Source organism: Anser cygnoides, chromosome 19 (genome assembly GCF_040182565.1).
Source record: "Anser cygnoides isolate HZ-2024a breed goose chromosome 19, Taihu_goose_T2T_genome, whole genome shotgun sequence".
Classification (NCBI taxonomy): Eukaryota; Metazoa; Chordata; class Aves; order Anseriformes; family Anatidae; genus Anser; species Anser cygnoides.
In genome coordinates, this window is record NC_089891.1 from 12,840,340 (window position 1) to 12,866,346 (window position 26,007).

At 53.6% G+C, this 26,007-nt stretch overlaps 3 protein-coding genes across 12 annotated transcripts; all 3 read right to left on the bottom strand.

Annotated features, from left to right (window-relative positions):
• Nucleotides 1-456: 456 nt before the first annotated feature.
• Nucleotides 457-11,869, bottom strand: PCYT2 (phosphate cytidylyltransferase 2, ethanolamine). Of its 6 annotated transcripts, none has more exons than XM_066979940.1 (14): nucleotides 11,712-11,868; nucleotides 11,121-11,209; nucleotides 10,241-10,402; nucleotides 8,280-8,346; nucleotides 7,695-7,779; nucleotides 6,575-6,619; nucleotides 5,032-5,170; nucleotides 4,311-4,393; nucleotides 4,050-4,127; nucleotides 3,296-3,361; nucleotides 3,054-3,119; nucleotides 2,474-2,562; nucleotides 1,931-2,065; nucleotides 457-1,763 (listed from the first exon to the last, which is right to left on the bottom strand). In XM_066979940.1, the coding sequence occupies exons 1-14, from the start codon at nucleotides 11,798-11,800 to the stop codon at nucleotides 1,676-1,678; spliced, it is 1,281 nt and encodes a 426-aa protein (XP_066836041.1). In that variant the 5' UTR covers nucleotides 11,801-11,868; the 3' UTR covers nucleotides 457-1,675. The 6 variants fall into 6 exon arrangements, with proteins under 6 accessions (XP_066836041.1, XP_047906279.1, XP_066836042.1 ...); XM_048050322.2 differs by lacking the exon at nucleotides 11,712-11,868 and adding an exon at nucleotides 11,344-11,629; XM_066979941.1 differs by lacking the exon at nucleotides 6,575-6,619 and having other exon boundaries at nucleotides 11,712-11,869.
• Nucleotides 11,870-11,957: 88 nt separating this feature from the next.
• SIRT7 (sirtuin 7) lies at nucleotides 11,958-16,063 on the bottom strand. Of its 2 annotated transcripts, none has more exons than XM_066979945.1 (10): nucleotides 15,905-16,063; nucleotides 15,698-15,835; nucleotides 15,061-15,165; nucleotides 14,428-14,498; nucleotides 14,209-14,281; nucleotides 13,626-13,724; nucleotides 12,898-13,134; nucleotides 12,576-12,656; nucleotides 12,270-12,376; nucleotides 11,958-12,186 (listed from the first exon to the last, which is right to left on the bottom strand). In XM_066979945.1, the coding sequence occupies exons 1-10, from the start codon at nucleotides 15,998-16,000 to the stop codon at nucleotides 11,973-11,975; spliced, it is 1,221 nt and encodes a 406-aa protein (XP_066836046.1). In that variant the 5' UTR covers nucleotides 16,001-16,063; the 3' UTR covers nucleotides 11,958-11,972. The 2 variants fall into 2 exon arrangements, 1 of the variants encoding a protein (XP_066836046.1); XR_010825813.1 differs by having other exon boundaries at nucleotides 12,046-12,186; nucleotides 12,270-12,480.
• Nucleotides 16,064-16,155: 92 nt separating this feature from the next.
• MAFG (MAF bZIP transcription factor G) lies at nucleotides 16,156-25,222 on the bottom strand. Of its 4 annotated transcripts, none has more exons than XM_066979947.1 (3): nucleotides 25,074-25,222; nucleotides 20,583-20,644; nucleotides 16,156-20,499 (listed from the first exon to the last, which is right to left on the bottom strand). In XM_066979947.1, exons 2-3 carry the CDS (start codon nucleotides 20,616-20,618, stop codon nucleotides 20,047-20,049), a joined length of 489 nt encoding a protein of 162 aa, XP_066836048.1. In that variant the 5' UTR covers nucleotides 20,619-20,644; nucleotides 25,074-25,222; the 3' UTR covers nucleotides 16,156-20,046. The 4 variants fall into 4 exon arrangements, with proteins under 4 accessions (XP_066836048.1, XP_066836049.1, XP_066836050.1 ...); XM_066979948.1 differs by lacking the exon at nucleotides 25,074-25,222 and adding an exon at nucleotides 24,768-24,889; XM_066979949.1 differs by lacking the exon at nucleotides 25,074-25,222 and adding an exon at nucleotides 24,334-24,354.
• Nucleotides 25,223-26,007: the final 785 nt, after the last annotated feature.

Here is a 26,007-nt window from a genome sequence, read left to right on the forward strand (position 1 = left end):
GCTTTAGCGTTGCAACGCACCAAGCTACCAGCAGAATCCTAACTCCACACCCACCTTGTTTATGTGACTGCGTGACTGCCAAACTGCCAAGACACCTTTCCAGTGCAAGCTGTGCTGCAATGCCGAAGTCCAGAAAGCATAAAAACCTAGAACAGCGTAGCAAAGATCCCCTCACCTGGCCTAGTTGTTTTTGAGTGAATTCAGCAAAAACCTCTTCACATGGCAAAAAAGAAGGGCTTCTAGCTAGAGTGATCTCTAACCCTTGTACCAGAAGAAATTTAAGATTTTCACAGAGCTCAGGCAGAGCTGCCCGCAGCAAAGTTTGTTTTTATGCCAGCAGTGAACTCTTGCCCATTCTTGACATAGCTTCCAGGGAAAAGCCTCTGCAGAAGTCTCCACCCAAAGGCCTGAAACCTTTCTGGCACCTGGACTCGAGGCCTGAAGAAACCAACAGACAACTCTTCAACATTTTATTAATGATCAGCAACAGAATTTTACAACAGAGAGGACAAAAAATCGGCTTGGAAGGACTGTACAGCACAGTGCAGGGAGTGGCTGAGACACCCAGCACAGCACCCTGGAATGTACGAGGCAGAGAAGGGCTCAGCCCAGCACCTGGCTCTTCCCAGACTCATCCCCTCAGGCCCTGCAGGTTCCCGCAGGAGGTAAACATGCTGCACTTCAACCCTAAGAAAACAATCGTGAAATTCCAGCTCACAAGGTCACTTCTCTTGGTAACATCTGTCAGGCACAAGGTGGACTCTGGCAACAACAGCAAGCAGAGCTCTGAGCACAGTTCATGAGGAGCACCGAGTCCTGCGCATCTCATAGCAGGTGGAGCCTTTGGCAAAACCTGCCAGTATTCTCATGCCTTGTGCAGAGAAATTCCTCAAACTCACCAGGGAACACATCAGACCTGAGGGTCTCTGTGCCACGAGCCTCACAACCCGCAGCAGATGCTGAGCTGCTGCCTGTCACTGGGGAAGTGAATGATTCACTGGCAACAGTCACAGCTGGAGGAAGGCTTTATCCAATTAGACCGTAAGTAGCTTTCGATCTGGTATTCGTGCAGAGGCAGCAGCTGAGAAGCACCACCACCAGCAATCTCAGAGCACAGGGCGCAGTCAGCACCGCCAGCAGCAGGCACACTGATTGGCCTAGCATCCCTACCCAAAAAGCTCACAGAGGAATTGTTGGCTGCCCCTTTCTCCCGGGAAGGCTGTTCTCTCCAGTCTGTCAAGCAGCCCACACCACCACCTGAAGGGGTGTTCTGAAATGCAGACTCCAGTCATGACAGCAGAATGTGGAAGGAGGCAGAAAGGGCCCGGGAAGCTGCTTCATTTCCCACCTTGTAAAAGCCAGAAATGGCAGAAAGTAAAAGCACATCAACATGTTAAAACATTAGTTATAATTAAAACCATTTTTTTCTTTTTCAAATCTTCTCCTGGGAAAGGGAATGGGGGTTGATTAACGGAGGAAAAACTAGGCAGCAGGATCCCAACTCATTATGTCTGCATAATTAGTGCAGGAGGAGCTGGGACAGCTAGGCTAGCACATCCTGTGCACACCAGCAGCGGTGTCCTTGTTCAGAGTCCTCTCTAGAAGAGCTCTTTGCTCCTCCAGAAGAGGGCGAGGCTGCAGCGTTCCACGACCCAAGCATCAGCTCTCTGCTGGTCTAGTGCTTCTCTTCCAGTCTCTTCATGGCCTCCAATACTGCCAGCTCTTTTGCTTCCTTCTTCTGGTTCCTAGCTTCAAACTCCAGCCTGCATCAATCATAAAACACCATGAGAGTCTTACCCATTCCTCTCTCTAGGAGACTAAAACCCCCTGGAACAGGGGAGCACCGCCTTCTCCTATGTTGTTTTGTTATGAGAGTATTTCAGAAGCTTCACCAGTAACCTCCCACCCTCCTCTTTGAGAGAGCCAGCACCCAGAGCTTCCTCCAAGTGTCACGATCACTTCTCTCTGAAGTCCAAGGCTCCCACACCGGTCAAACAACACTTCTCCCTCTGAAGATGCTGCTGCTGTTCCATGCTTGGTCTGTCCCAGGACACACCACTTAGTGCTGCAATACCAAATTCAAATTTACAACTGACCTGAGCTGGGGTCACTGAAGGTGAACGGCTTAAAAGAGCAAAGCACTGAAAGAAACAGCATGCTAAATCCTTAAGAATACAGCAAGGATTTTTTTTCATTGATAGAGAAGGAGGAAAAATAATAAAACGTGCCGTGAAGCACATTCTAACCTAGTATAGTTTACCTATTCCTTTTCCTGTATAGTCTGGTAAATCCACACTTAAGCAGCCTGCCCAAAGTTCCAGAACAAAGCTTTGGAAGATGAAGGACCAGTTCACTGTTTCCCTCCTCTGTGCCCTCAGATATCCCTTCTCTTCCTGTTTGATCCCATTAATCAGGCCTCAGACAAGCTGGACTGAACAGCATGCAACAGAACTAGAGGATGAAGAAAGCCAACCTGTTCTTGATGATTCTTTGCACAATTAAATCTGTGGTGAGATTGCTGCCACTGTCCACCAGCTGGAAAATGCCACGTCTCTTCGGTTCCTGTGAACAAACAAAGCAGACTCATCTGTGAAAAACATGAAGGACCTCTGGATTTACAGCTCAGTAAAGGAAAGCTGAGCAGAAGTCATGGCAGGTCCTGTGGGCACCCAGCCAGGCACGACACAAAATCATCTCCTAAGAAGCTGAATAAATCACTGATGAAAGCAAAGCTTCAGGTATATGGGAGCTGAGCGAGGGATTTGCATAGAGCAAAGATGACAGCATTTCTCATTCTGCCGTGAAGGTATCAGAAACAGGCAAAACAAAACGGTGACTAAGAGAATGGAGTTGTGAATGATTTACAGGCTCTGCTCCAAGTAGCTACTGGAGGGGTTGACAAAAAACAGAATCACCTGACAAAGACTTGCTTGGGTAGCATCCACTGCAATACTCTGTATTCTAATTCTCAGCCCAGGAGCATGAACAAAGCCATGCTGTATCTGTCACAAATGCTGGCAAAAAAGCACAGATGGCAGCAGCTAGCATCTTACCTCATATGGATCAGAACCATCCTTGTCTGACACCACCTCTGTCATTCCATGACATACAAGTGTTACCTAGAGAGGAGCACAAAGTCACCAACAATCACATTCCCTCCAGAAGGTGACAGGGACTGTAATTATGCTGAGCAGGACCACCTCTCTGCTATATTGCTATGTTTTCCATCACTTTAGCTCTTCAAGCACATCAAAAGCCAGCATCTTCACGTACATCTATACACAAAGACTCTCACCCTGAAGTGATCCAGCAGATCAGCAGTGACAGCATATGGGGCTCCAATTACCACTTCTGAGACATACTAGAAAAAGAAAACAAGAATCCAGATTAAAAAAAAAAAGCCACAACAGAGACCAGCCTATCTCCTACATGGACTTGAGCAGGCCACCTGATTATAGATTTAGGAACTCAAATAAGGGAAATAGGAAAGCGAGTTGGTTGGGGCTTTGAGCAACCGTGTCTAGCGGAAGGTGTCCCTGCCCATGGCAAGGGGGTTGGAACTAGACGATCTTGAAGGTCCCTTCTAGCCCAAACCATTCTATGATTCTATGATCTTTTTGTTCCACTAAAGATTATGCTTTCTGGTAGGGTGTATACAGCAAATCCCAGAATTAATTGCTCAGAGCATATATCTCTGGGCCTCCCTACATTTCTTTCCCAGGAAGTTTTTACCCTGCTGCAGAAAGTAGATAGTTTTCTGCAAGAATACAGTTGTCTTTGCATAGAGCAGAGCAGCACTCTGCCTCTTCACTGCTGGTGGAAGAGGTGAGTGGGTGCAATGGCTCAGATTAACCAAGACGACAGAGAAGCCTAGTGATTCCTCACAGGAGCGTGCCAGCACCTCTGGTAGCCTGAAGTGATTGGTCTTATCTTTGCTTTCTCAATGAATACTAAAGATCTTGTGCAAGGTTTTTTAGCTATGGGTGAACAACATCAGCTTGTAGGCAATTTCTGGAACACTGCAAGGTGACGGAGCTGTAGACACTTACCCTACAGGCCAAGACACTGAGCGTTCTCTCATGGATGTTCATGATGGGATAATTCTTCCCTTTGTAACGATTTACTTCCTAAGGCAAAGCATCAGTCACAATTAGAAGAAACACAAAGCAATCCCCTTCCTTCTCACTTTCTCCCAGTAAGAAAAACCGGTATCGGCCAATACAACCCTTTCTTGTCTTCCAGCACACAGCCTGCTTGTTTCAGAAAGAACATGTGCCAAGCTGCTCCATCTCTGAATTTTATATACAGACCTGGTCAAAGTGCAACCCAGCGATGATGTAGGGTCTCTCTGCCAGCTGGTGAACCTTCTCCAAGAAATCTACATGCCCAATATCTGCAGACCTGTTTAAGGAATTGAAGCTAACATGGAAAATGGAGAAAGGAAGCCAGAAACAGATGTACCAGGAAAGCACAGCAGGAAATAGTAATCCCAAGGATTTTATTTCTGTATTGCTTTGTGCCTATGTGCTAGGAACAGTTGCCTTCCTCCTCGGGCCCTCAGGCTCTGGACAAAAGCCAGGCATCTTTTCAGTTCCACCTTACATGGACTCAACTTTGCCTCTGTCCAGAATTTCTACCCATTTTGGGTAGAAAGGGAGGCACAGCACCTCCAAGACTGTCCTGGGGATGAAGTGTCTGCTCCAAATACCGTATGCTTTCTAGCAGCAGTCACTTAGTCTATGACAGCCAAACCTCAAGAAGGACGAGCGTATGATCAGTAGAGCATGGAGGGTATCCAACTATCATTCTGAAATCCTCTAACAGCCACAAGTCTTTCTAGAGAGTAGTCGTAACTCCTTGCTCTGTGTCCTGTGACTAAGAAACTGTCATTAGAAAATCCTGCCTTTTCCCTCACCCACATACCTAAAGAAAACAACAACAACAAAAAGTAGTAAATATCCTAGTCTGGTGCCTTAAAATACAAGAACAAGCAGACCAACACTATTCTCGTGACAAAACAGTCAAGGATACGGAACAGGTCAAAGGCTCCAGCCACATAGATGATAGTGTCTCCTGGCTGTGGTTCCTTTCCTGATGCAAACTGGATGATCTTCTGAGATGTCTGCAGGAACTGTGAGACACCAGTCCAGGGACTATGACCTTTTGGTCCCTAGGAAAACACACACCACACACATTTCCTTTTCAAGCTCCAAGAGGAGATTTGGACCACACACATACAGTGCCAGAACACAGCTGTAGGCAGGACTGCATGTTAGTTTGCTAGCAAGTATTGCAGCTCTTAGCAGCTTGCACTTTCTACATTTACACAATCCAAATCATCCCCTCAACAGCCAGCTAAGGAGATGCTGAGAAGAAAGCTTAGGAAGGAAGAAGGCAACAGGGCAGTCCAGGATTTCCAGGAGAGGCAGAACTTACTAACGGAAGAGATACACAATGCACAACCTACCTATATCCTCTTAGGCATACAATCTTTTTCAAGCTGCAAGGCAGCCTACCCTTTCACCTGGCTGACTGGTATGCTAAGCTGGTATCACCCAGAACTCAGCAAGGGCCAAATATCCCAGCTGCAGTGAAACCGAAGATAGAGCTTGAGCCCCACCATGCGGCAGTTCGGGAAAGAGCCACCAGGTCACTGGCCCTGGCATCTGCTTTGCTCCCCTAACGTTAGAAACAATAAAAGACGCAACAAAACAAAGACAATTCAGCTAAGACCAGGGCAAGCCACACAAACAACAGTATACAGAAGGGAGTATGCTGCTGGCGGGAGTCATGCAAAATACTTAGTGCCCAGATATCTTTCCCTAGATCCAAGAACCAGGAAACAGACACATTAGAGCAAGAGGCCTGACAAAACCTTCTCCAAAATGAACAAACAAACAAAAACACCACCCAACGGCATGGCAGAGAACAATTCAGCCTGGTCAGCAAAACCACCGTGAGTAAAATACTTACTCAAGCTGTAAGGCCGGGTGGTTGTTAATGAGGGACAATCTAACACCCGGAAGGAAAAAAAAAAAAAAAAAAAAAAGGCTGATAGCTCTTTAGAGGCAGCCCAAGACATGAGCTGAACATGACAGCAGAGTGCCCCAGGAGGAACGTTCTGCTATTTGAAGACCAGGCAACTGAATTCTTTGCAGTATGGAATGCTAGTTATCTGCCTGCTACATAAATGCTTCCCAGACCTAATGCAACACCTTTTAAAACGTAAGCACCAAAAGGAGCATCGCTAGAAGCTGTCCCTAGGCTGGAACTCTGGGCACCTGCATCCCAAAGGAAGTGGCAATAAAGAATTTACAAGCAAGCCAAACGAACAGCAACAGCTCAACAAGTGCAGCAGCGCTGTGGTGCCGCTAACATACTGTTCACACCACCAGTACTGCTGGTCCTGTGCAGCCACACCTGCCCATTTCACTGACTACAGCAGTGGCAAACATTTACTGAGGTTACTGCTAAACGTGGCGGGAAAAAACAAGCCTGCAATACAGGCCAGAAAGCACATTTGGAATCCTTCTCATGACAACAACCAGACGTCTGAGGCTAGAGCTCACATTACCTTCCCAAAGTTGTCAGTGTGCTTCCGATAGTCTAGGTCCTCATCCTGAAGGGAGATAAAGAATCAAAATGTTTAAGCACTCACACAGCTCATCCAACCAAAAATATGCGTGCGTGTGGCAGAAGTGCTGGGAAGTCCAGGCTTAGACTGCACATCATCGATCGCTGGCACTAAATGCTGACAAAGTAGTTAATATCTAAACCAGAATCACGTCCCAGCTGGAGTCAGATGAAACTTCCTTATCTGACCTCGGCCTGGCATCACACAGTCCCAGTGGTTCTTGTTCTTGCCCAACCTGCGCAGCTGATAGCATTGCACACCTATGTCCTCTCTCAACTATGCAAGCCCCCAACAGGGCAGCGTCCTGACATTTTCCAAAGACACTCCACTAGACATGGGCTCAGATCTGTGCAGACAGCTAGCGATGCTGAGTCAAATCTTGGTGTGAACTTACATATTACTGCTAAGCCAATCTAACAGCTCAGCACACTGAAAGATCTCCCTCTAGCCCCAAATTCTCTTGTTCCTCCATTGTCTCATCCCTGCTATTATCTCAGCGATTCCGTTCAATGGATTGCTTGTTTACTGAGTCAATTTAACTCATTAACCAACAGAACACTACTTCCTCCTTTTTTGCTTTGGTTAGGTTAGCTATTTATCACATAGTGAGCTGAGGAGACTAGAGAAAGGTCTGATAAGACTCAGAGACAGCAGAAGGCAAAAGCATACAGCTCAGTTAGAAGGAAGAAGAATTTCCAATTCTGGCAGCACTGGGCTGCTAGATCAATGGGGCTGCACAATGTAATTCCACACTCAGAGAAGCCATAGACTAGTCTGCCTTTCCAATAACGCTCCTGAAGCTCACACCAATCGTGATGAATCAAAGCTTTTCATCTCCATACACCTTTTGAAAGCAGCACGGGCTCTGCACTGTGATCTCAGACAGGCTTAAGCAAATATAAACAGGGTGTTTTGCTGTCACTGCCCATAATCAGTTTGCCAGTTCTCCACGCACCTCGGAGCCAGACCCAGGAGCTCCACCGCCATTTTGGGACAGCAAAAGGGAAGAGCTGGCATATGCCCTAGACTCCAAACTCCCACCCAAAGCCCTGTGACTCACTATGTTGCTGTGGTGAGCCTTAGTCATGAGCAGCATGCGGCCAACAAGGTCAGTAGTGGACACACCTTGGGTGCGTTTGCATTCCCTGCAGGGAGACAAGCAAAGGATAAAGCAGAAGCCATAGGAGCATATGCCTCTTTCTCTTCCCACCGTTATCACTGGAACACATGTAAAACCTGGTAAATCCAAATCAGGGATCATCCAGAGAAAGTCTTCCTACTATCTGCCCTTGATATTAAGTATACCACTTGCCTGCTGAGCTTCTGCATCTTCTTCACACAACAGCGACCAATCGTATGAGGAAAACTTACCTTGCACGGACTTCCCAACAGAACTAACTCCCAGCGAGGCTTCAATACTAGAACCAGCATATACTAGGAACAGGAAGCCCCTGCCACTCAGCTGCTAGTCTGCATCGCCTTCTGGAAACCTAAATGCCTGGAGCAGCTAAAGCTCTGACACACGTAATAACAAAATTGAAGTGTGACCTGAAGACAGCTGTATATCATCTGACTTTCCTTCAGGACAGGAACTCTCAGAAACTCTACCCAAAACAGTATAAGAGCCTAAGGAGAAATGCGTTACCTGTATCGCCCAGCTGTCTTCACTTCCTCATAGGTGTCCTTGCCATCTATCGTTAAGGTGATGTCATCTGCAGAAAGAGAAAAGCCTCAGAACTGCACTCCAAGCCTTCCTGCACAAGAGCTGTTAGAATTACAGCAACAGCCGAATACATCCAGCACATAAGCCAGACTGTAATTCCTGCAATCCGAACCACAGTGCGAACATATGTAATATGTCCTGCATCCCATGGATATATCGTGGGATTGCAAGACTAATCTATCTGTAGAGACAAGCATATTCCTGGGTGCTAAAGGCCATTAGCCATCTCACCAATTGTTTTTTAAGATACTCCAGAAAATCTGAGCTTATTGCCCTGGTAGCAATTCCAACAGCAGACACAACTGAATTGTTGTCCAGATAACCATAAACAGCTACAATTATTCTCAGTGTTAAAAAGCACCTTAACTTTAATTTCTCTAGCACTGTTGTTAGCTGTTCATGTTATGGCTTCCCCAGTCAATTAAACAGTTCTTCAACACCCAATTCTTCCCCTCAGTGATGGCACTTCTACCATGACATTAACGTACCCCTTGAACTCCTATAGAGTTAACTCTGGTTCACCTTTGGCGTGGTTGCTGACTCATTGTACAAAAACCACCTGCATTTAGTGACAGTCTAAAATCTTCAACAGCAAAACCTAAGCTGGCTTTCAATTGGCATAATACCCTGTTTACAGCGCAGGCATTGGTAACTCACATGTACTCTCTCTTATATAGTTGCAGTGGCATTCTCAGAAAAGCTGATGAGTTCCAAAACTCCACACCCCTTCCTCAGGGCACAGGGACAGGAGAAGAGAACATACTGCAGTTACAACACTGCGTGCCAGAGGAGAGGCAGAAACAGCGGGTTTGCTATCTGCCACTTTCCCAGCTACGCCCGGCTATTTCTAAACTTACCTTCTGCATAAACACAGCCTGGCAAATCTGCAGCATCTAAGAGTATTATGCAGGTAGAAGTACTGAATTATTTGACAAAAGAGATAAAGGCAGGGAAACTGGAGCAAAGGCCACAAGCACTTCTCTGTTATCATAATCCTTCACCAAGTCCAGTACGGGGTCACGTACCCCAAACGCACTTTCAGGACAAGCAATTAAGTTAGCGAGGAATGTGATAATCACCCTGTCCACGTGAAAAAAGCATATCTATCTAATTGAACATTAACAATTTATTTACATTAAACGAAATACTTATCAATACTATATGACTGGGATCAAATGAGAAAGGAAAAGTGAAAAACTGCAAAGACTATTGCAGATTCAATTAACAAAATTAACCCCCCTTCAGAGGGGTAGGGAGGAGAGGCCAAAACCGAATGAACATGAGACGTAGTCCAAGGAAGGGACAGAGTACAAAACCAAGAATGTTTCATCAGAACACTGTTTCTCTTCAGTGACTGCAAACTGAAGAATGTTCATAATAAGAACTGAGTCTCTGACCACAGTCAGCTAAGCACTTTAACAGCTTATCAGCTAGATAGAGACAGAAGCTTTTCAGACCTGATCTCATCCCAGGATAAGCAGATATAAACATGATTGTGTTTTTGCACGCTGAACTTCTGTAACAGTGTTTTTCATGTTTAGGTTGTATAAATGACTATTTTTCCCACGCACAGTTTTTTTCTTGTGTTGAGGGCAATCTCAGGATAACTGTCAGACAGCACATTTCATCTCTGTAAGTGAAAGGGATGCTTGAACCAAGGAATCTGACCACTCTCACAGTACCTTGCACAAACATGTTTCCCTGAAATACCTGAACACCTGAGTAGCTGTATTGACTAGTACAGGCACTGGGAACACAGAAATCCGTACAAATGAGGATTTCCCTGAGCCAGAAAGTTCCTTGTTTTGCAGCAGGAAAAACAAGAGCACACAAGCCCTGGAGGTCCCTTGTTAATACAACTGCCACCTCAGAACACCACTCACCACCATGCACACAGAAGTCACAGTTATATTTGTCCAAGGTTTCCAGTGTGGTGACATAGGGAGCTCCTGGAGCAATCTCATCCACCCACTTGATGGCTTGCACCATTTTGTACCTCTCCTCTTGTGTAAAGACAGGGGGGCCCTTGTGCTTGGCAATCTCTTCTGCGTGAGAAAGAGAAAAATCCAGTTAGAAGTGTTTGAGCGAAACTCAGCTTGAAATTGGTCTGCAGCAGGGAAGGAAGTCCCAGGTAGGTCAGGAAGTGTTTTAATTCAGTCTCCTTTTTAAGCATGTAGCAAAGGCCTTAGAATTCACTCTGAAGGCAAAGGGTATCTGTGACTCCCTGTACCTCATACTGCTTCCTGAGGAGATTACCCAGACCTCTTGGCAGCCCCCTAGGGGAACATCTCCTCTTAAACAGTAACTTCAGGCTACGTTGGTTTATACTGGAAAACACGCATCCATAAATTAATTTAAAACCAATCTTTACAAGCAAGAATTAATGCGTAGCACTTAACTCCCACGTGGGCTTGAAATGAGCTTTCTCCACACAGTAATTTGGTTTGGAATACCAGTTCTGCAGTTTGCACCTGCAACACCAGATTGATTTTCAACTGGTTCTATTGCTTTGCAGAACAGAACACAGACCACTCCTCAAAGGAAGCCTGCAAGCTCTGAACTATGCAAAAATCGCTGAGGAAACAGTGAGGATAACTCCACTGCCTCATCCAGGGAAGAAATGCTTTTTCTAGTGGTAGCTGCTGCTCCTTGAGGACATGTAGGAAGAAAGCTGCTTTGGACCGGGATCTCCCCCTCTCAGGGCTAATGCTGCAGGGTGATTTGAGAGGCAGCACGAGGTGAAAAGCTGAGAAACCCTCTTACCATCCGTGTGGACTCCGACAATCAGATAATCTCCCATAGCCCGAGCCTGGCGCAGCTGGTTGGAGTGGCCATAGTGCACCATGTCATAGCTAGAAAGACAAAGGCCCTGCTTCAGGCCGGGGCACAAGGACGCGCTCAGCTGGGGCGCTGCGGCCGGTGACCTTCCCCCTTGCCACCGGGCGATCCCCGCCGCGGGCTCGAAGGGCCAAGGTCTCGCTCCCACCTGCCGCGATTAACGCGCCCGCGGCCGGCTCCTCACAGGAGGCCGGGGCGGCGCCCTCAGCCTGCCGGCGGGGTGCCGGGGTGCCCGGCCGCAGGCTGCTCCCACCGGAGGGGCCGGGCCGCGGCCCCGGCCTGCCCGCGACCGCCACCGGGACGGCCCGGGCGGCCCCGCCGCCGGCACGGGACGGGGCCCGGCAGCGGTTGCTCCGCGGCCCCGGCGCTCCGCCGCCGCCCGAGGGCGCTCCGCCGCCGCCGGCTCCGTCTCACCCCACTGTCGCCGCCCCGGCCCGCCCGCCCCCGCCGGCGGTCAGAGAGGAGCCGGAGGCACGAGCGCAGCCGCCGCCGTTTATTTCCGCCCGCCGCACTCACCAGCCGTCGCACCAGACGCGGACCGGCCGGTGTCCCGCCGCGCCGCCCGCCGCGGGGCCGCCGCCGCCCGCCGCCCCGTTGCGCAGCATGGCCGCGCTGTCACCGGCGGCCCCGCCGCCGCCCCCGCCGCGGACCGGGGCCTCCCGCCCGCCCCCGCCCCGCCCCGCGCCCGCCCCCGCCGCCATCTTGGGGCGCGTCAGCACCGGCGGCGCGGGGCGGGCCGGCCCCGAGCCCCCCCCCCGAGCCCCCCCCGCCCCGCCGTCAGTTGCTCTTCCTGCGCCGGGCGCCCTTGGCGCAGCCGCGGCCCAGCCACCCGCCGGGCCGGGCGGGCGGCGGCGGCTCCCGCGGCGGCTCCTGACGCGGCTCCTCCCGCGGCGGCTCCGTGCCCGGCGGCGGGGCCACCGGCTTCCGTGAGTGCGTGCCCTCCTCGCCGGGGCGCAGCGGCTCGGCCAGCGCGAAGATGGGGTCTCGCGCCCTGCGGAGACGGGGGGGAGGTGAGGGGCCGGCCGCCGCCGCCGGCCGCCCGGGGCACGGCCCTGGCGGGCCCCCCTCGCTCACCGGTCGTAGCTGGGGATCTCCAGCCCGAGCTCCTCCATCAGCAGCCGCATCACATCGTCGCAGCGGCCGTGCAGCTTCAGGGCGGCCAGGTCGTCCTTCGGCGTCCACTGCAGGAGCGACAGCAGGCCTGCTGCTGCGCGCCTACCGACCGCGCCGCCCGGCTGCCCCGCGGGGCAGGCTGGGGCACCCTGCCTCGCACCCAGCCGGCACGCTGCAGCACCAACAGGCGCGTCGGGTCACCTGCACGCCACGCGCTACATGGGGCTGCCCCCAAACCTGCAAACCCAGGGCCAGAAAGGCTCTCACCTGTAGGTTCACAATGTATAGCTTTGGACGACGAGTTGGTGGCTTGCTCATGCACCAAAGACGGGGATATTTTTTCAAAACCTGCCAGAAAATAGAAATTATCAGCACAGCCAAAGGCACGTGTAACTGAACGGTATCAGCGAGAGGAAAAGGATTGTATTACCAGGAAGGGAAAGAGGGAGGAAGAGAGACTATCACAGATGGTGGGCGAATCCTGACACCAGAGTTTACAGTTGTCTGTTTGGGAGGAGACTGCTCAGCACCAAGGTGTATCACCAAGAGGGAATGCTGCTAACAATCTTCACCGAGTCTCTAAAGTTACCTTTAAGCTGGAACCCAGACAAAGAATCACATCTGCTTTGCTTGCAGCTTCTGTTGCTGCTTCCCAGTTCAGGGGCTGTGTCAACGTCCCCTTCTCCCCAAAGTGGACGATTGTATCTCTCAACTGTGACCCACACTTGTGGCACATCCTGCCAGTGTGATGCCTGTGCAGGGCTGTGCGTTCTGTCACATCAAATACTCGCACATACTCTCGGTTAGGTGTACAGGAAGTGCAGACCTGGTACAGGAAGAAACAAATAAATAAAAAAGAACAGTTGTGTCATTAGCCTCTATAGCCCATTAAAGCCCAGGAACCAGACACTTCTCTAAGAGCAGCACCTTTTGGGGACAACAAAATTGGAAGCAGTAGAAGGAATCATCTGGGATCAGATGCTAACTTGAAAACAGAAGAGCTCGCCTAGCAAGTGGCATTATAGAGCACACACTGGCTATACGATAGAAAGGATTTCAGGGAAGGCCTGAAGAAGAGCAGTCAGAAACAGGAGTCTCTAGCAAACACAGAGAAAAAGCTATCATGTTGAACAGAACACTTTGTTTTGTGTTGTGGTTTGCTAAGTAGTTCATCCAAAAAATGATGACCCAAAGATATGAACTAAGCTGAGACTAGCACTTAGAGTAATTCCTCCTGAGCCAGGGAGAGAGATATATTTCACATTACCTTCTTGTGAGGCCACCTGACAGTATTTTCATGCTGTTCTGGCTACCTACCTCTATGTACATGTTTCCATGAAGCTCAGATATTGCTGCTCGGGGTAACCCACTCCGCAGGTGCAGCCCATCACAGTTTTGAGACACCACATGCTGCACCTTGAAAAGAATAAAACACTGAGCTAACACAAACAGAAAGGACTCAAAATATTACTCAAATGCAGGTAACACTTATGTCCTAAGATGCACTAAATAGATCTGCTCTGGTATATTGAGCTAACAAAAGAAAAGCACGAAGAACAGGCCTTGATAAAAGCTAAATGAAAAGATTCCTCCTGCTAAACGTAGCTCTACTATGTCTGTCTGACTTGGTGGCCATGTCCCCAGGCCAGCCTCACGAGGAGGCACACACGAGCTATTGAAGAAAAGCACAAGGGAAAAAACATGCCTGAGCTACCATCTGGAGCTGGCCTGATGAAGACTCAACTGTACAGGAACACAGATGGTTGTTCCTACATGGATGTAGCCACCTCAGTAAGGACATTGGTTATACAGTCTCATGAAAAAAAAATATTCCTTTTGGGTTTCATTTATCTTACTTTGGCAGTGCAGCTCAGGTAAGGTATGGGGAAAAAAATCTTACCAAGTTATGCTTGTGTAGGCAAGCAATGCTCATGTGGGTGAGCGTGGGCTCAGCCTCACTCAGATCTGTAGCCCTGACAAGAAAAAAAAAAAAAGCAGAAATTGCCATTAATTTCTCTTTCAGCATCAGCTTTCTGATTGTCATTGTCAGCTCAGAATTAGTCTCCTGAGTGGCTGCAGAAAAGAGAAAGAAAGAGAAGTTCAGTAGCCACCTCCTTACCTGATGCTCCTGCCCTTCTGCAGCAACGTCCATATGCCATTAGGGCCTCTGTAGTCTGGGATCGAAGCTGCCTGCATTATCGGGAGAGACAAAGCAAGGCCTGATGGGCAAGTTCATGCTTCTTGTCCACAAACGCATCAACCTGCTCTCACCCAGGATGAGATGCATTCACTGCTGCTTTTTCATTCAGTCCAAGTTTTCTAGTGGCTCCCTAATTATAGGAACCTTTTTTTTTTCCCTGTATTTTTATGTTTCTTTTCTCCAGCATCTCCTCCTACCTTGCAGTTCTCACTTTGACCCCCAGTATTTATTTTCTCCATTATGGAATCCCTCCAGAACTCTTTTTTTCTCGCCTTGTTACTTCACATTTTCCTAGACAGAACCCAATTTTTGAACCTTTTCACTATTTTCACTAAACTGATTCCTGGCAACTTGTACTCAGTGTTTGTTAGCACAGATATTTATGACATTAGCATTCATACACCCTGAACTCTGCATTTCAACAGTATTAGTGTAGCATCCTAGACATCATGTCGTCATTTGGATTCCACCAAAAAAAATAAAAGTCCAAACATTGCAGTACTCCTGAAGGAGCTCCCAAAGCTCCAGCCACTCACCCCCAAAGAATCCTACCGTACTGATCCCTGCTCCCGTGTAGATGACAAGGTGCTTGGCGTTGCGAACAGCAGCAGCCAGCTCAATGGCCTTTCTCTTCAACTCCTCTGGTTCGTCACATACCTAGGAAATACAACTGAGCAATTTCACGTTCCTGAGATAGAGCACGTCACTGACCCTGAAGGAACAGATGTCTCCGTGGAAATTTTGATATGGGTCTAGCCTAGCTGAAAGAAGTGACGCACAAATATGATCAGAAGCAGTTTCTAAATAAAAGAGAGCGGACGTTGGCTGTCCGTATTACATATAAAAGACTGAGCAAAGAAGTTTTCTGGATTGTGGCACATGAAGACCCGCCCTCCCAGGAGGCACACCCAGTGAGAAAACCGCACGCGTTTTGGCAAACGCGGAAATTCAGCGGCTTCTGAACGTCAGACCGGTGCCGAGAGACGGGCCGAGCGCTGCCAGAGGGCCGCCGCCTCGGGGACCCGGCGCGCTCCGAGTAAGGCGGCACAGCAGCTTCCAGCCGGGGCCGGCCCGGCGCCGGAGCCGCCCCCGGAGCGCCGGGCCCGCTCCCCGGCGGCAGCCCCCGCTCCCCGGCGGCAGCCCCGCCCGCCCGCCCGCCATCCCGGCCCGGCCCGGCGCCGCCGCCCACCTCCTCCTGCCGCCGGCGCAGCCGCTCGCGCCGCTTGCGGCGCCGCTCCAGCTCCCGGACGATGTCGTCGCTCTCGCTCAGCACCTGGCACTCCTCGGGGCTCCGCTCCGCCGGCGGCTTCCTCCAGATGCGAGACACCTGACGGCACACGCAGCGCGTCACGGCGGCCCGGCCGGGCGGCGGGCGGGGGGGGGCGCGCGGCCCTACCTGTCTCCGCCGGTCCCGCTGCTCCTCCTGCTGCAGGAGCTCGGCGCGCGCCGCCGCCTTCCGCTCCGAGCGGCTCAGGCTGCCGCCCGCCGCCATCGCCCCGGAAGCGCCCCGGAAGCGCCCCGCTTCCGCCCCCGGCGCCCGCCGCGCAGCGCCGCTTCCGCCGCCCGGCCGGAGCGGCCGCCCCCGCCCCGCGCCCAGCAGCGCCCCCGCGCGGCCGGCGGAGCGCGGCCGAAGGAAGCGGCAGCCGCGGTGTTTGAAAGCAGTTTATTGTCATGTACAAAACAACGGCGGCCGCGCCGGCACCAACACTATGTACAGCAATAAATAACGCCCGCCGCCGCGCGGGGCAATAACTTAGCAATAAATACCGCCGCCCGCCCGCCCAGCGCGGCCCCCGGCCTGGCCGACCCCGGCCCCGCCGCCGCTCCCCGCGGGCGGGGCGGGACCGGAACCGGGACGGGCCCACGCCGGGGCGGGACCCCCGGAGCACCCGGTCGCGGCCCGGGGAGGGCGGCGCAGCAGCCCCGGCCTCGCCCCGCCGCGGAGCCGGGGCGGGGGAGCCGGGCAGGGACGGGCCCCGCTCGGGCCTCCGGGCCGCAGCTGCCCTCGCTGTCCCCGGGGAGCGGTGCCCGGCGGCGCTGCGTAACGCAAGAGTAACTTCACACAATTCACCACAAGATACACAAACCCCTGCGCGCCTGGCCGAGCTGCCGCGCCGGGGGTACACTTCATGGGTTTGCGTTGCGGGCAGGCTGGGGCAGAGCCCCGCCTCCCCAACCGCTGCATCAAAAGGGTACCAGGGAAAGGAGAAAGAAAACACAACACCCTCCACAGCAGGAAACCAAACGGACAAGCACCTTAGGAACAAGAACTGTCACACTCCAGAACGCTATATACGAGAGAAATAGAGAGAGGGGGGGGGGGGAGAGAGAGAGAGAGAGAAGAGAAAGAGAGATCAGAGTGATGGGCTTGGGGCAGGGGTTGTCTCACACAGGCACAGGATGCCAGGTGGCAGGGGACGTGGTCCCCTCGAGCGTGACGCGAGATTCCTTGGACACTGCAGAAATACATTACTTGGATTCCAATACTTCACTGAGAACAAAACCAAAAACACCACGCTAGTACGGGGAAGCAGCACTCCATGAGGGGACCACACCCCCTCCAACATCCCTAGGATGGAGCCAGACAGAGCACTTCACGAGCAGGGAACCATCTCACCTGCAGCCAGAGCCCGAACCTGTGTGGAAAGGATCCCCACACCAACGGAGCTGGTTTACCACACAGGCACACTCCAGCAGTGGCTTCGCACCTGCTCCCCCTCAAGCAGTGTCCTCACCAAATGCATTGAGCCACTCAAAGCAAACTGGGACCACAAGCTAGCAAATACAGCACAGGGGAGGAGAAACGACAGCATCAATGGCTAGTCAAGTCAGTGCTGATGCCTGCTCTCTTTGTCCTCCTGATTCACAGCCTCACTCCAGAGCAGCACACGCTCTTACTGGCAACAAGTTGCCATCCAGCAGGCAGGGAAGGACCGGGCTGTTCCTCGGTGCAGAGTACAACGGAAGCAAATCCACCAGGGCTGTGGGACTGTCTGCCATTGCCCACTCTGTTGATGGGACCCTCCTCACAACAGTCTGCAGCACCTGGAGCTCAGCTCTTAGCCAGCCCCATACACAAAACCTTGACCTGCGGAGATCAGGCCTCCAGCTGGGTTTAGAACAGCCCTCTTGCCAGGTTAGATCTCGGGCTGGCTCTGGTAGGGACTTGGCTGAGATTTACACCCTGAGCCAAACTGGAGGATTCTTCTGTTGTGGAGCATCCCATCCCTCCTGTCACCATCTACCAGGTGGAAGACAAAGGCTGGAGCCCAGAGGTTTGTGCTAAGTGCTGCACAACAAGCAGCCCATCCAGCAAACAGCAGGGAAGCAGCGTCCCAGACACCTCAACTCAGAGAAGAGAAAGCCCACGGGCTGGGAGTGTGAAGCCTGAAGGCAATGTTCTCACCCACAAAGTTCACTGGGAAAAGCATCCCAAACAACCAAGAGATCATCACATGGACTTCAGCTCCATGTCCTGCTTCTCTAAAACAGCTCGATAATCAGCTCAAGTCTTTCAGGGAGGTGAGGGAGGGAGGGTTGTTAAAGTGTTTGTGGAAATGGAGCCTGACCACAAATAGTTTCTCAGCTGTGTCACGCAACTGTAAGTCTAAGCACCTTACCAACACCTACAGCCAGAAGCTGAACCAGGAAAGAAAGCAACCACATCACAGCCTATTTTTCAGTAATATGCAGACACTCAGTACAAGAGGCTGCAGCTCCAGGACTAGTGCAGGTCCTATGCTGCCCCAAACATCTGGCAGACTTGCCTCTTGTCAGAGGAGCCACAAGAGCAACACAAGCTCTGACCACAGGACTCAAATCCAGTTCCAGAGTTCAATCCCATCAGTCTCCTCCTCACCTTAGTTCTCCCACGTGTTACTTCTCTGCCAGCTTTGCTGGAGGAAGGAGAGAGCAGTTCCACTGGCAACATTTCCACCATTCAGGTAACTCAGGTACCCAGCGTCAGCTGGGTCGCGAGAGGCCTGAGCTGCCTGTGCAGAAGCAACCGCTGCAACACCCAGAGAGAGAAGCAGACCTCGTCCTGCAAAGCGCCTCTGCAGAACAGTGTTCTCTGGGCAGGCATCACTACTTCGTTGCACCAGCCGTTCCTTTTTGCCTTTAAGAAAAACAGCAACTTTGCCTGTGTGCCAGAATCCTCCTGGAGAATTTGGAGAGATTCCAAGTCAATCTCTCGCTTAAGCTCAGGGAAAACAATGGAAGCATGAAAACGACACCACATGGCAAAGGCAGCCACTGGCACCACCACACCACAGCGCCACGCACGAGCTCAGAGAGCACAGAGAGCGCAACACAAGGGGACACAACGGAAGCCAGCAAGATCAAGAATAAGTCACTTTTGGTACAATTGCAAAAAGATATCAAACAGGACTTGCCTCTTTTTTTGTCTTTTTCTAAGTTTTATAAATAAAGTCTGATAACTCTTTATAAAAACTAACCTCAGAGCCACAATCAGTTTGCGGGAGGTTCATGAGAAAATTTAAAATTATTTATTTATTAACTTTTAACTAGCAAAGTCTCCGAGAATATTTCCCCATTCATATGGCCAAATATTCTCACCCTCTCGGATAAAAAAAGCTGACTATAAATACGCTCTCTCTTCTGTCTGATTTTCATTTTAAACTTAGATAATTTAATAACTCTTAAAATGATGTTTCTCTCTTTAAATAAAGGGCTATTTAACCACATAAACTGGTTGTGTAAACCATCACACTAGAGACACTTGATATCCTCAAAACACGGGGACAACTAGTGATTTTGGTCTTGTTCAGTGCAACGCATTAGGCACAAAACCGGCCTGCAGTCAATATGGTACCTTCCCTCCCTCCCTCCCTCTCCCCCAGGTGCTGGGCCCCCTCTGCGGGCCCTGTCCTGGCTCCCTCCCCTTTGCTGGAGCAGAGGCAGCAGGGCATGGCAGCATCTTCCCTTCCACCACCACTAGTCCGCATTGCTAACGCAACAGAAGTTTGAAGGAAACCCACTGCTCGGGCACAGAGGCACACCTAGAAACAAATACCAAATCTATTACACAGAACACCCCAACTGCGACTACTGGTACCAGATGAGACAAAAGCAGCAGGCTCAGGCACCTGGCAGTCAGGCACCGTGATACACCACCTGGAAGAGTAATGAAATAAAGCCTTTGGAAGTGACTGAAAACCGGGGTTCCCAACCTCCAGGAAGAAAGCCTCCCTCCAGGCCTCCCCAGGCCACCAAGCCCACTTGCCGCGCCACCGGCCACGCTGCGCAGACTTCCTTTGGCTAGAACACCAAGATCTCACAGTCTGTCCCAAGGGCAGCTGAGGGCTACAGACTGCTGGGTGGGAGGTTCTGTCTGCACAGGACAAGGGATGCATCACCACTGCTCATACAAAATAAAACCAGAGCGATCAGCAGGCCAGTCCTGGGCCAAGAAGAAGGAAACCGGACCCGTGTGGGGAGGGTTTGTGCTTTGGGGATTCCAGGCTGGTTTTGTGCCTAATTGCCCTGCACAGACAAGCTCAGGCAACACTCGCTTCACTAAGACCGGGCGTCCGTTTTGGATTTCACTATTGTGATGACACTAGTAGTAGCAACCTTGCCAGGGACGAGGGGCCCCATGCTGGAGGTGAGAGGCCCCCGCACAGGGGTGACAGGGCTCCGGGCCACGGTTCTGGCGAAGTTCTGGAGTGCCTCGTATTTGGAGCGGAGAGCATCGAGTTCCATTTTCATGCTGGCGTTCTCAGAGGCCAGCTTCTCCACCTCCTGCTGCAGCTCTGCCTTCTGCTTCTCCAGTTCCTCCTTCTGGGTAACACGCTTGACCCTACAGCTGGCTGCGTAGCCTCGGTTCTTCAGCGTGCGGCGACGCTGCTTCAGCTGGATGATCTCCTCCTTTGACAGGCCCCGTAGATGCTGGTTCAGCTCCCGCACAGACATGGTCACCAGCTCCTCATCTGTCAAGCTGGTCCCATTCTCGCCTGGCTCCCGCTTCACCTGGAAGAGAAGGCCGCATGCATTCACGAAGCCTAGAGCAGGTACCCACACCCATCCCCGCTTTCCTCCCCGTGCTGCTTTACCTTCAAGGCCTTGTTTCCTTTGTTGGGGGTCGTCATAACACGACAGCCTTGTCAGTCAGGTTCTGGAAGGGAAGGGGAGGTCAGGTTAGCCCCACAAGGTGCAGCAGAGCCTGCACCGCTCTGCTTCTGGAGCGGAGTCCAGCAGCAACGCCCCGTGCTGGTGCACATCCCGCTCGCCTCCCCAGACAATGCTCAGCAAGCACCCAACTGCACTGGACTCACAAGCGACAGATCCTGTCCCCGAGCAGAAACTGCAGCCCTTCCACACCCCTACTGCCCATGGAGGCTTGCAGCAAAGCTGCTTTTTGTTTGGGGTGGGGGAAAATTAAAAAAAAAACAAAACAAACTAGGAGGAGCCAGAATACACGGAAGCCACATCTTTAAAAATAGCCTGGCAGGCAGCAGGCTGCGTCCAGAGCACGCCTGCTCCGGGCCAGTCACGCTGACTCAGCACGCTGGCAGCCTGCGCCTCTTGCTCCCAGCCTCATCCTCGCAGCCCCCAGGCACGGCGAGGCGTCTGGCCGCTCCAGCACGCCCTCCCCAGCCGCTGCCCGAGCACAACCAGAAACTCCTCAGGACAAGAGTCCTACCAGACTCCTGGTGATCCCAAGGACACAAACCAGCGCGGTTCATGAGCAGCAAGCAGAGGGGAAGCCTTCGCCTCCACAACGCACTTCCCTGGACACGGAACACCATTACTGCGGTCACTCCTCTCCAAACTTTCTCTGCTTCCCAGCAAAGCCACCACATTTAGATTAAAGTCAAAGACCTGCAACCTGACACTGCCGCACAAGCAAGCATGTGGGCACACTGGGATGCCATCGCAAGTTTGTGCTGACACCTCAGCAGCCCCCACCTCTCCCATTCACCCAAAGCTGACCCCCAGCTGCAGGTCTTTTCTGTAAGGAAGCCCCTATCAGTCCGTGGCCATGCCAGGACAGCACCACCGTCCCCCTCCCTTATCTTCAGAGCCAAGATACGCTCACAATAAAACAAAGATTAAGGGAGACCAAAACCAGAGGAGAGCAGACTCCTTCACTGCCAGGGAAGGTGGGATTTCAGAACTGATATGAGCAACTCACAAGCTTGTTTTTATACTGAATCATATCTGAGCTCCTGTTTCTGTCCCCACATACCTCCTCCTCTCAGGCTTTTGTTCAGAATGCTACTGTACCACCCAATGAATTGAACCCTCAGATATCACTCGACAATCATGTCTGTGTCTCAAACAATCTGGAACTGAAAGCGTCCTTAAGCAAGGCAAGCATTCTTGTACAAGTACAGTCCACAAGCACCTTTGTACCTTCAGTCCCAGTCAACGGCAATTTAGTTTGCTACTATTTTGGTTGATAGATTTAAAGGGTAGAGTTATAGCCAAGAACAAGCCAAGACGTACAAGTCAGCAGATATGAACTTCTCTTCTAGCAGCTGCGGCTCAGGCTCCCCACAGTGCATCTACTGCCTGTTAGAGGTGAGCGGGTTCAGCACGCTCTAGGACACCTAGCAGAGAAGTAAAATTCAGATGTTCCCAAAGACTCGAGTCTGCCAGGAGGCAGGCTATTTATACCCGGAAGACAATGTTCCTTGCAATGAGATGTCCACTACAACCTGACAGTGCTAGCGTAAAAGGGTCACTTTGCCAGCCAAAGGAGGTAGCTGCACTGAAGCAGTCAAACAGAGGACGGATCACACACAAGCTATTGCTTTGTGAAGATCAGTTCTTCATTTTCCCATACCATTCTATTTTTTTCCTCTGTTCCCCCCTGGCAAACAAAATGCCCACCAGGGAAAGGGGCAGAAGGAAGGGAGGCTAAAAATATCACCACTTCAGCACCTCTCTGCACTGCTCTCTGGTGAGCACAAGGGACCAAGGGCAGCTACAGTCAATGGTGCTGCAGAAATTTGTTTGCCTTGCAGTGCTAAACAATTCTCAGCTGTCTGGCAAACACTCAAACTTCCTTCATTATAGCGACGCTGAAAAAACAAACAAGGCAACAAACGTGCTGCACCAGGCAGGGCACAGGGAAGAGAGCTTCTTGGGTCAGGCTGCAGAATCAGGAGGCATGCTCACACAGTCTATACCCTACAAAGTCAATGACTTACTCCATCCTTCGCGTTATTTCTGTTAAATCTGTATAAACCCACAAGTGGAAACACTAAAGAATGGACTAACCTGTGGGAGGAAATTGGATGTTCGAGTTTACAGCCAAATCTGCTCAGCAAAACCCTTTACCGGGAGAATCCAGAGGTCTATCAAGCACTACTTCTCCTATCTACATCATATAGCTAAAAGGTGACAAAGTGACTTTTTCAAGACTGCCAGGAGCAGCAATTTTAATGAACCTCACTGCAACTTCCCAAACCCACAGCCAAACCACTTTCAGACCTGAGAGCTGCTGTGAGGAAAGTCAGCGCAGATGCGAACCAAAAGGGTCTGTAGCTGAGAGACCACAGCTGGGATTACCCCACAGACTGTGACAGCCCCAAAAGCTGAGATGGGGTCAAGAGAGCTATCAGAAATCAGACAAAAGACGAGACTGGTTCCAGACCCCTTGCAACACCAAATTAACTTTCTTGGACTTCAGCATTTTTACCCAGAGGCACAGAACTCTGTCAGGCCTTGTTCTCAGAGCAGCCTCCACTCTGTAACAAGGCCATGCCCGAAAGCACCTGGTCATTTCACCTCCCCTTCTCCCACAGCCCCCTTTCCAGAAGGATCAAAACAGAGATGCAGCAACACACAAGCCTGCCAAACTGAATGGGAAGAACGGCCTGGGAACTAGCTGGTGGCTATCTTCTGGTCACGTTTAAAGGGCTGGAGATGGGGCTATCTGGCGGCTGGCCCATAGGACACACAGAGAGCTGGCACTGAGACAGACCAAACTTGGTTTAACTCTCCAGACTGCTGATTTCTCAGCATTTGATAGCTTCCCAAAGAAAAATCACACTGAAAAGAGCCAAATGTGATGACTGCAGTGAAGAAAATGCAGCCTCAACACATTTCCCCAGAGCTCAAAAGGCCTGAACTCAGCACAAGTGCAGCCAATTCTTTCCTCAGCTTGAAAGCACCACAAGAGAGCTGACAGCACCGCGCATGATTCAACGCAGGCCCCATTCTCCACATTCCTGATCGCAGAACCGTGCCACGAGCCCAGTGTAAACACGGTGACGTCAGCCGCTCCGGCGCAGGCTGCCCGGGACGGCGCCGGGAGGGAGGCCCATCTGCAGGGACATGGGGGCAAAGGAAGGGGCCGAGCTCCACCGCAGCCTCCGCTGCACAGCACGCACAGAAGCGTGCGGTTTTGCTGCCAGCTGTCGGGCACACAGCACGAGAACGCTCTCCCCCAGCGTGGATTTCACATTCTGTTTGTTTGCCTTTGTGCAAATTCGCTCGCACGGTCCCCCCAGAAATCCAAACAGATCAGGCAATTTCCCCAATTACACTTGACGTCAGGACAGCGCCTCTGCTGCGCATCCCCACGTTTCCCTCGGGAGTCCCTGGTGAACTCGCGTCCAACCCAGAGCACTTCCACAGCAATTCTTCACTCGAGGAACCTGCCCACGGAGCCGGCTTTAGCGGTGCTTTCACAGATAAAGGCAACAGCCAGCGCTCCGAGCCCTTCCAGCCTCCCGGGAGCGCTTTCCTTCCCCCACGCGGTTCAAACGTCCTCAGCAGCTGGGGCCGTCCCGTCCACGAGCTGCAGGACCCCCCCCGCGCACCAGGAACGGCCGCGCGGAGCGAGCGAAGTACCGCCGGGCTGGTCGGGGCTCCCACCGCGCTCCGCGGCCCCACCGGCAGGCTCGCCTCCCGCTACCCACGGCGGGCGTTCGCTCTGCTCGGGGCCACCCCAGCCCGCTCCTGGCGCGGCCGGGGCCACGGGGGCCGCACGGGGCGGCGAGCCCGCAGCCGAGCACCGGGCAGGGGCCGCAGCCCCGCGCCCGCGAGCTCCCGCCTGGGCGCCCCGGGCGGGCCTCGGCGCGGGGAGGCGAGCCTCGTCCCGGAGCCGCGGAGCCGCCGGGAAGAGCCGCCCAACGGCCCGGGAACGCCTCGGCTTCCGCGGCCCCGTCCCCGGGAACGCTCCCGCGCGCGGGGTCGCCGCGGGCCCGGTGCCGCGGGGGGGGGGGGGGGGGGGGGGGGGGCGCGGGGCGCAGAGGGGCGGGGGCCGGCGGAGCGGGGCCGCACACCTGTTGCCCGGCCGCCGCGGGGCACCGGGCAGGGCCGCGACACGGGCGGCGCCGGGCGGCCGCCGAGCCCCCGCCATGAGTCAGCGGCGGGGACCCCGCGCGGCGCCCGCCGGCCCCGCCCGCGCCGCCCCCCCCCCCGCCCCCCCGGCCCCGGGCGGCGGCGCCCGCCCCGCCCCGCCCCCGGGGACCGGCCCGCCGGCCCCGCCGCCCCGCCCCGCCCGGTGCCGGGGCCGCGCCCGCGCCGCGCCTCCCGCGGCCGGCGCCGCCGCCTCCGCCCGCCGCGCGGCCCGCGGAACCCGCGCCCACCTCGTGACGGGGCCGGCGGGGGCCGGGGCCGGGGCCGGGCCGGGCGGAGAGGCCGCGCTGCAGGGACCGGGACGCCGCTCGCCGCCGCCGCTCGCCGCCGCGTCACGTGATGTTTGGGTCACGTGGCTCCATTCATGAAGCGCCTGGCGCAACCGCCCCGCGCCTTAAGGGGGCCGCGCGCTGCTGTCCGAGGCGGCGGGGAGGGGGGCGGGGCCGAGGCGGGGCCGCGCCTTAAAGCGGGGGGTGAGAGGGCGCCGGGCCGGGCCGGGCCGGGCCGCACACCCCGCACCGGGGCCCCGCGGTCGCGCCGCGCCGCAGCGCTGAGGCGCAGCGAGGCTCCACCGGCGGCCCCGACTGGGAAGCGGCGCCCGGCCCGGCCCGGCCCGGCCCGACGGGGAGGGGGCGGGCGCAGCTCGGGAGCGGGGCTCGGGGCTCGGCCCCGCCGCGGGGAAAGCGCGGCCCCGGCGGCTCGTGCAGCCCCGGGCGGCCCCGCCGGCCCGGCTGTCATCGTCCGCGGCACCGGGCAGCGGGGATGTCCCGCCGGTGCCCTCCTCCCGGCGCCACCTCGCGCGCAGCCCGGCACGGAGAGCCCCGCGCAGGGCGCCCGCCGCTCCGGAGCGGGCGCAGGGAACACGCAGCCCGCGCCCGGCTTCAACCGAACCGCGGGTGCGGCGGCGGAGCCCCCGCCAAGCCGCCCGCTCAGGGCAGTCTGACACGGGTTAACGCCGCAAACCCTCGGCGTCCGAGCCAGAAAGCTTCCTCTCCTCCTTCCCTTCTCTTGGAAGGCAAGCCGGGGGTACGGGGCCCCAGAACAACCCGGGGCGCTGCTCGGGAACCACGGGTGAGGAGCAGCAGGCCGGGCACCTCCCACACCCAAACTAGTCCGGGACAGGGTTGCAGCAGCGCACACAGCGGGGACACCGACGGCCTGGTG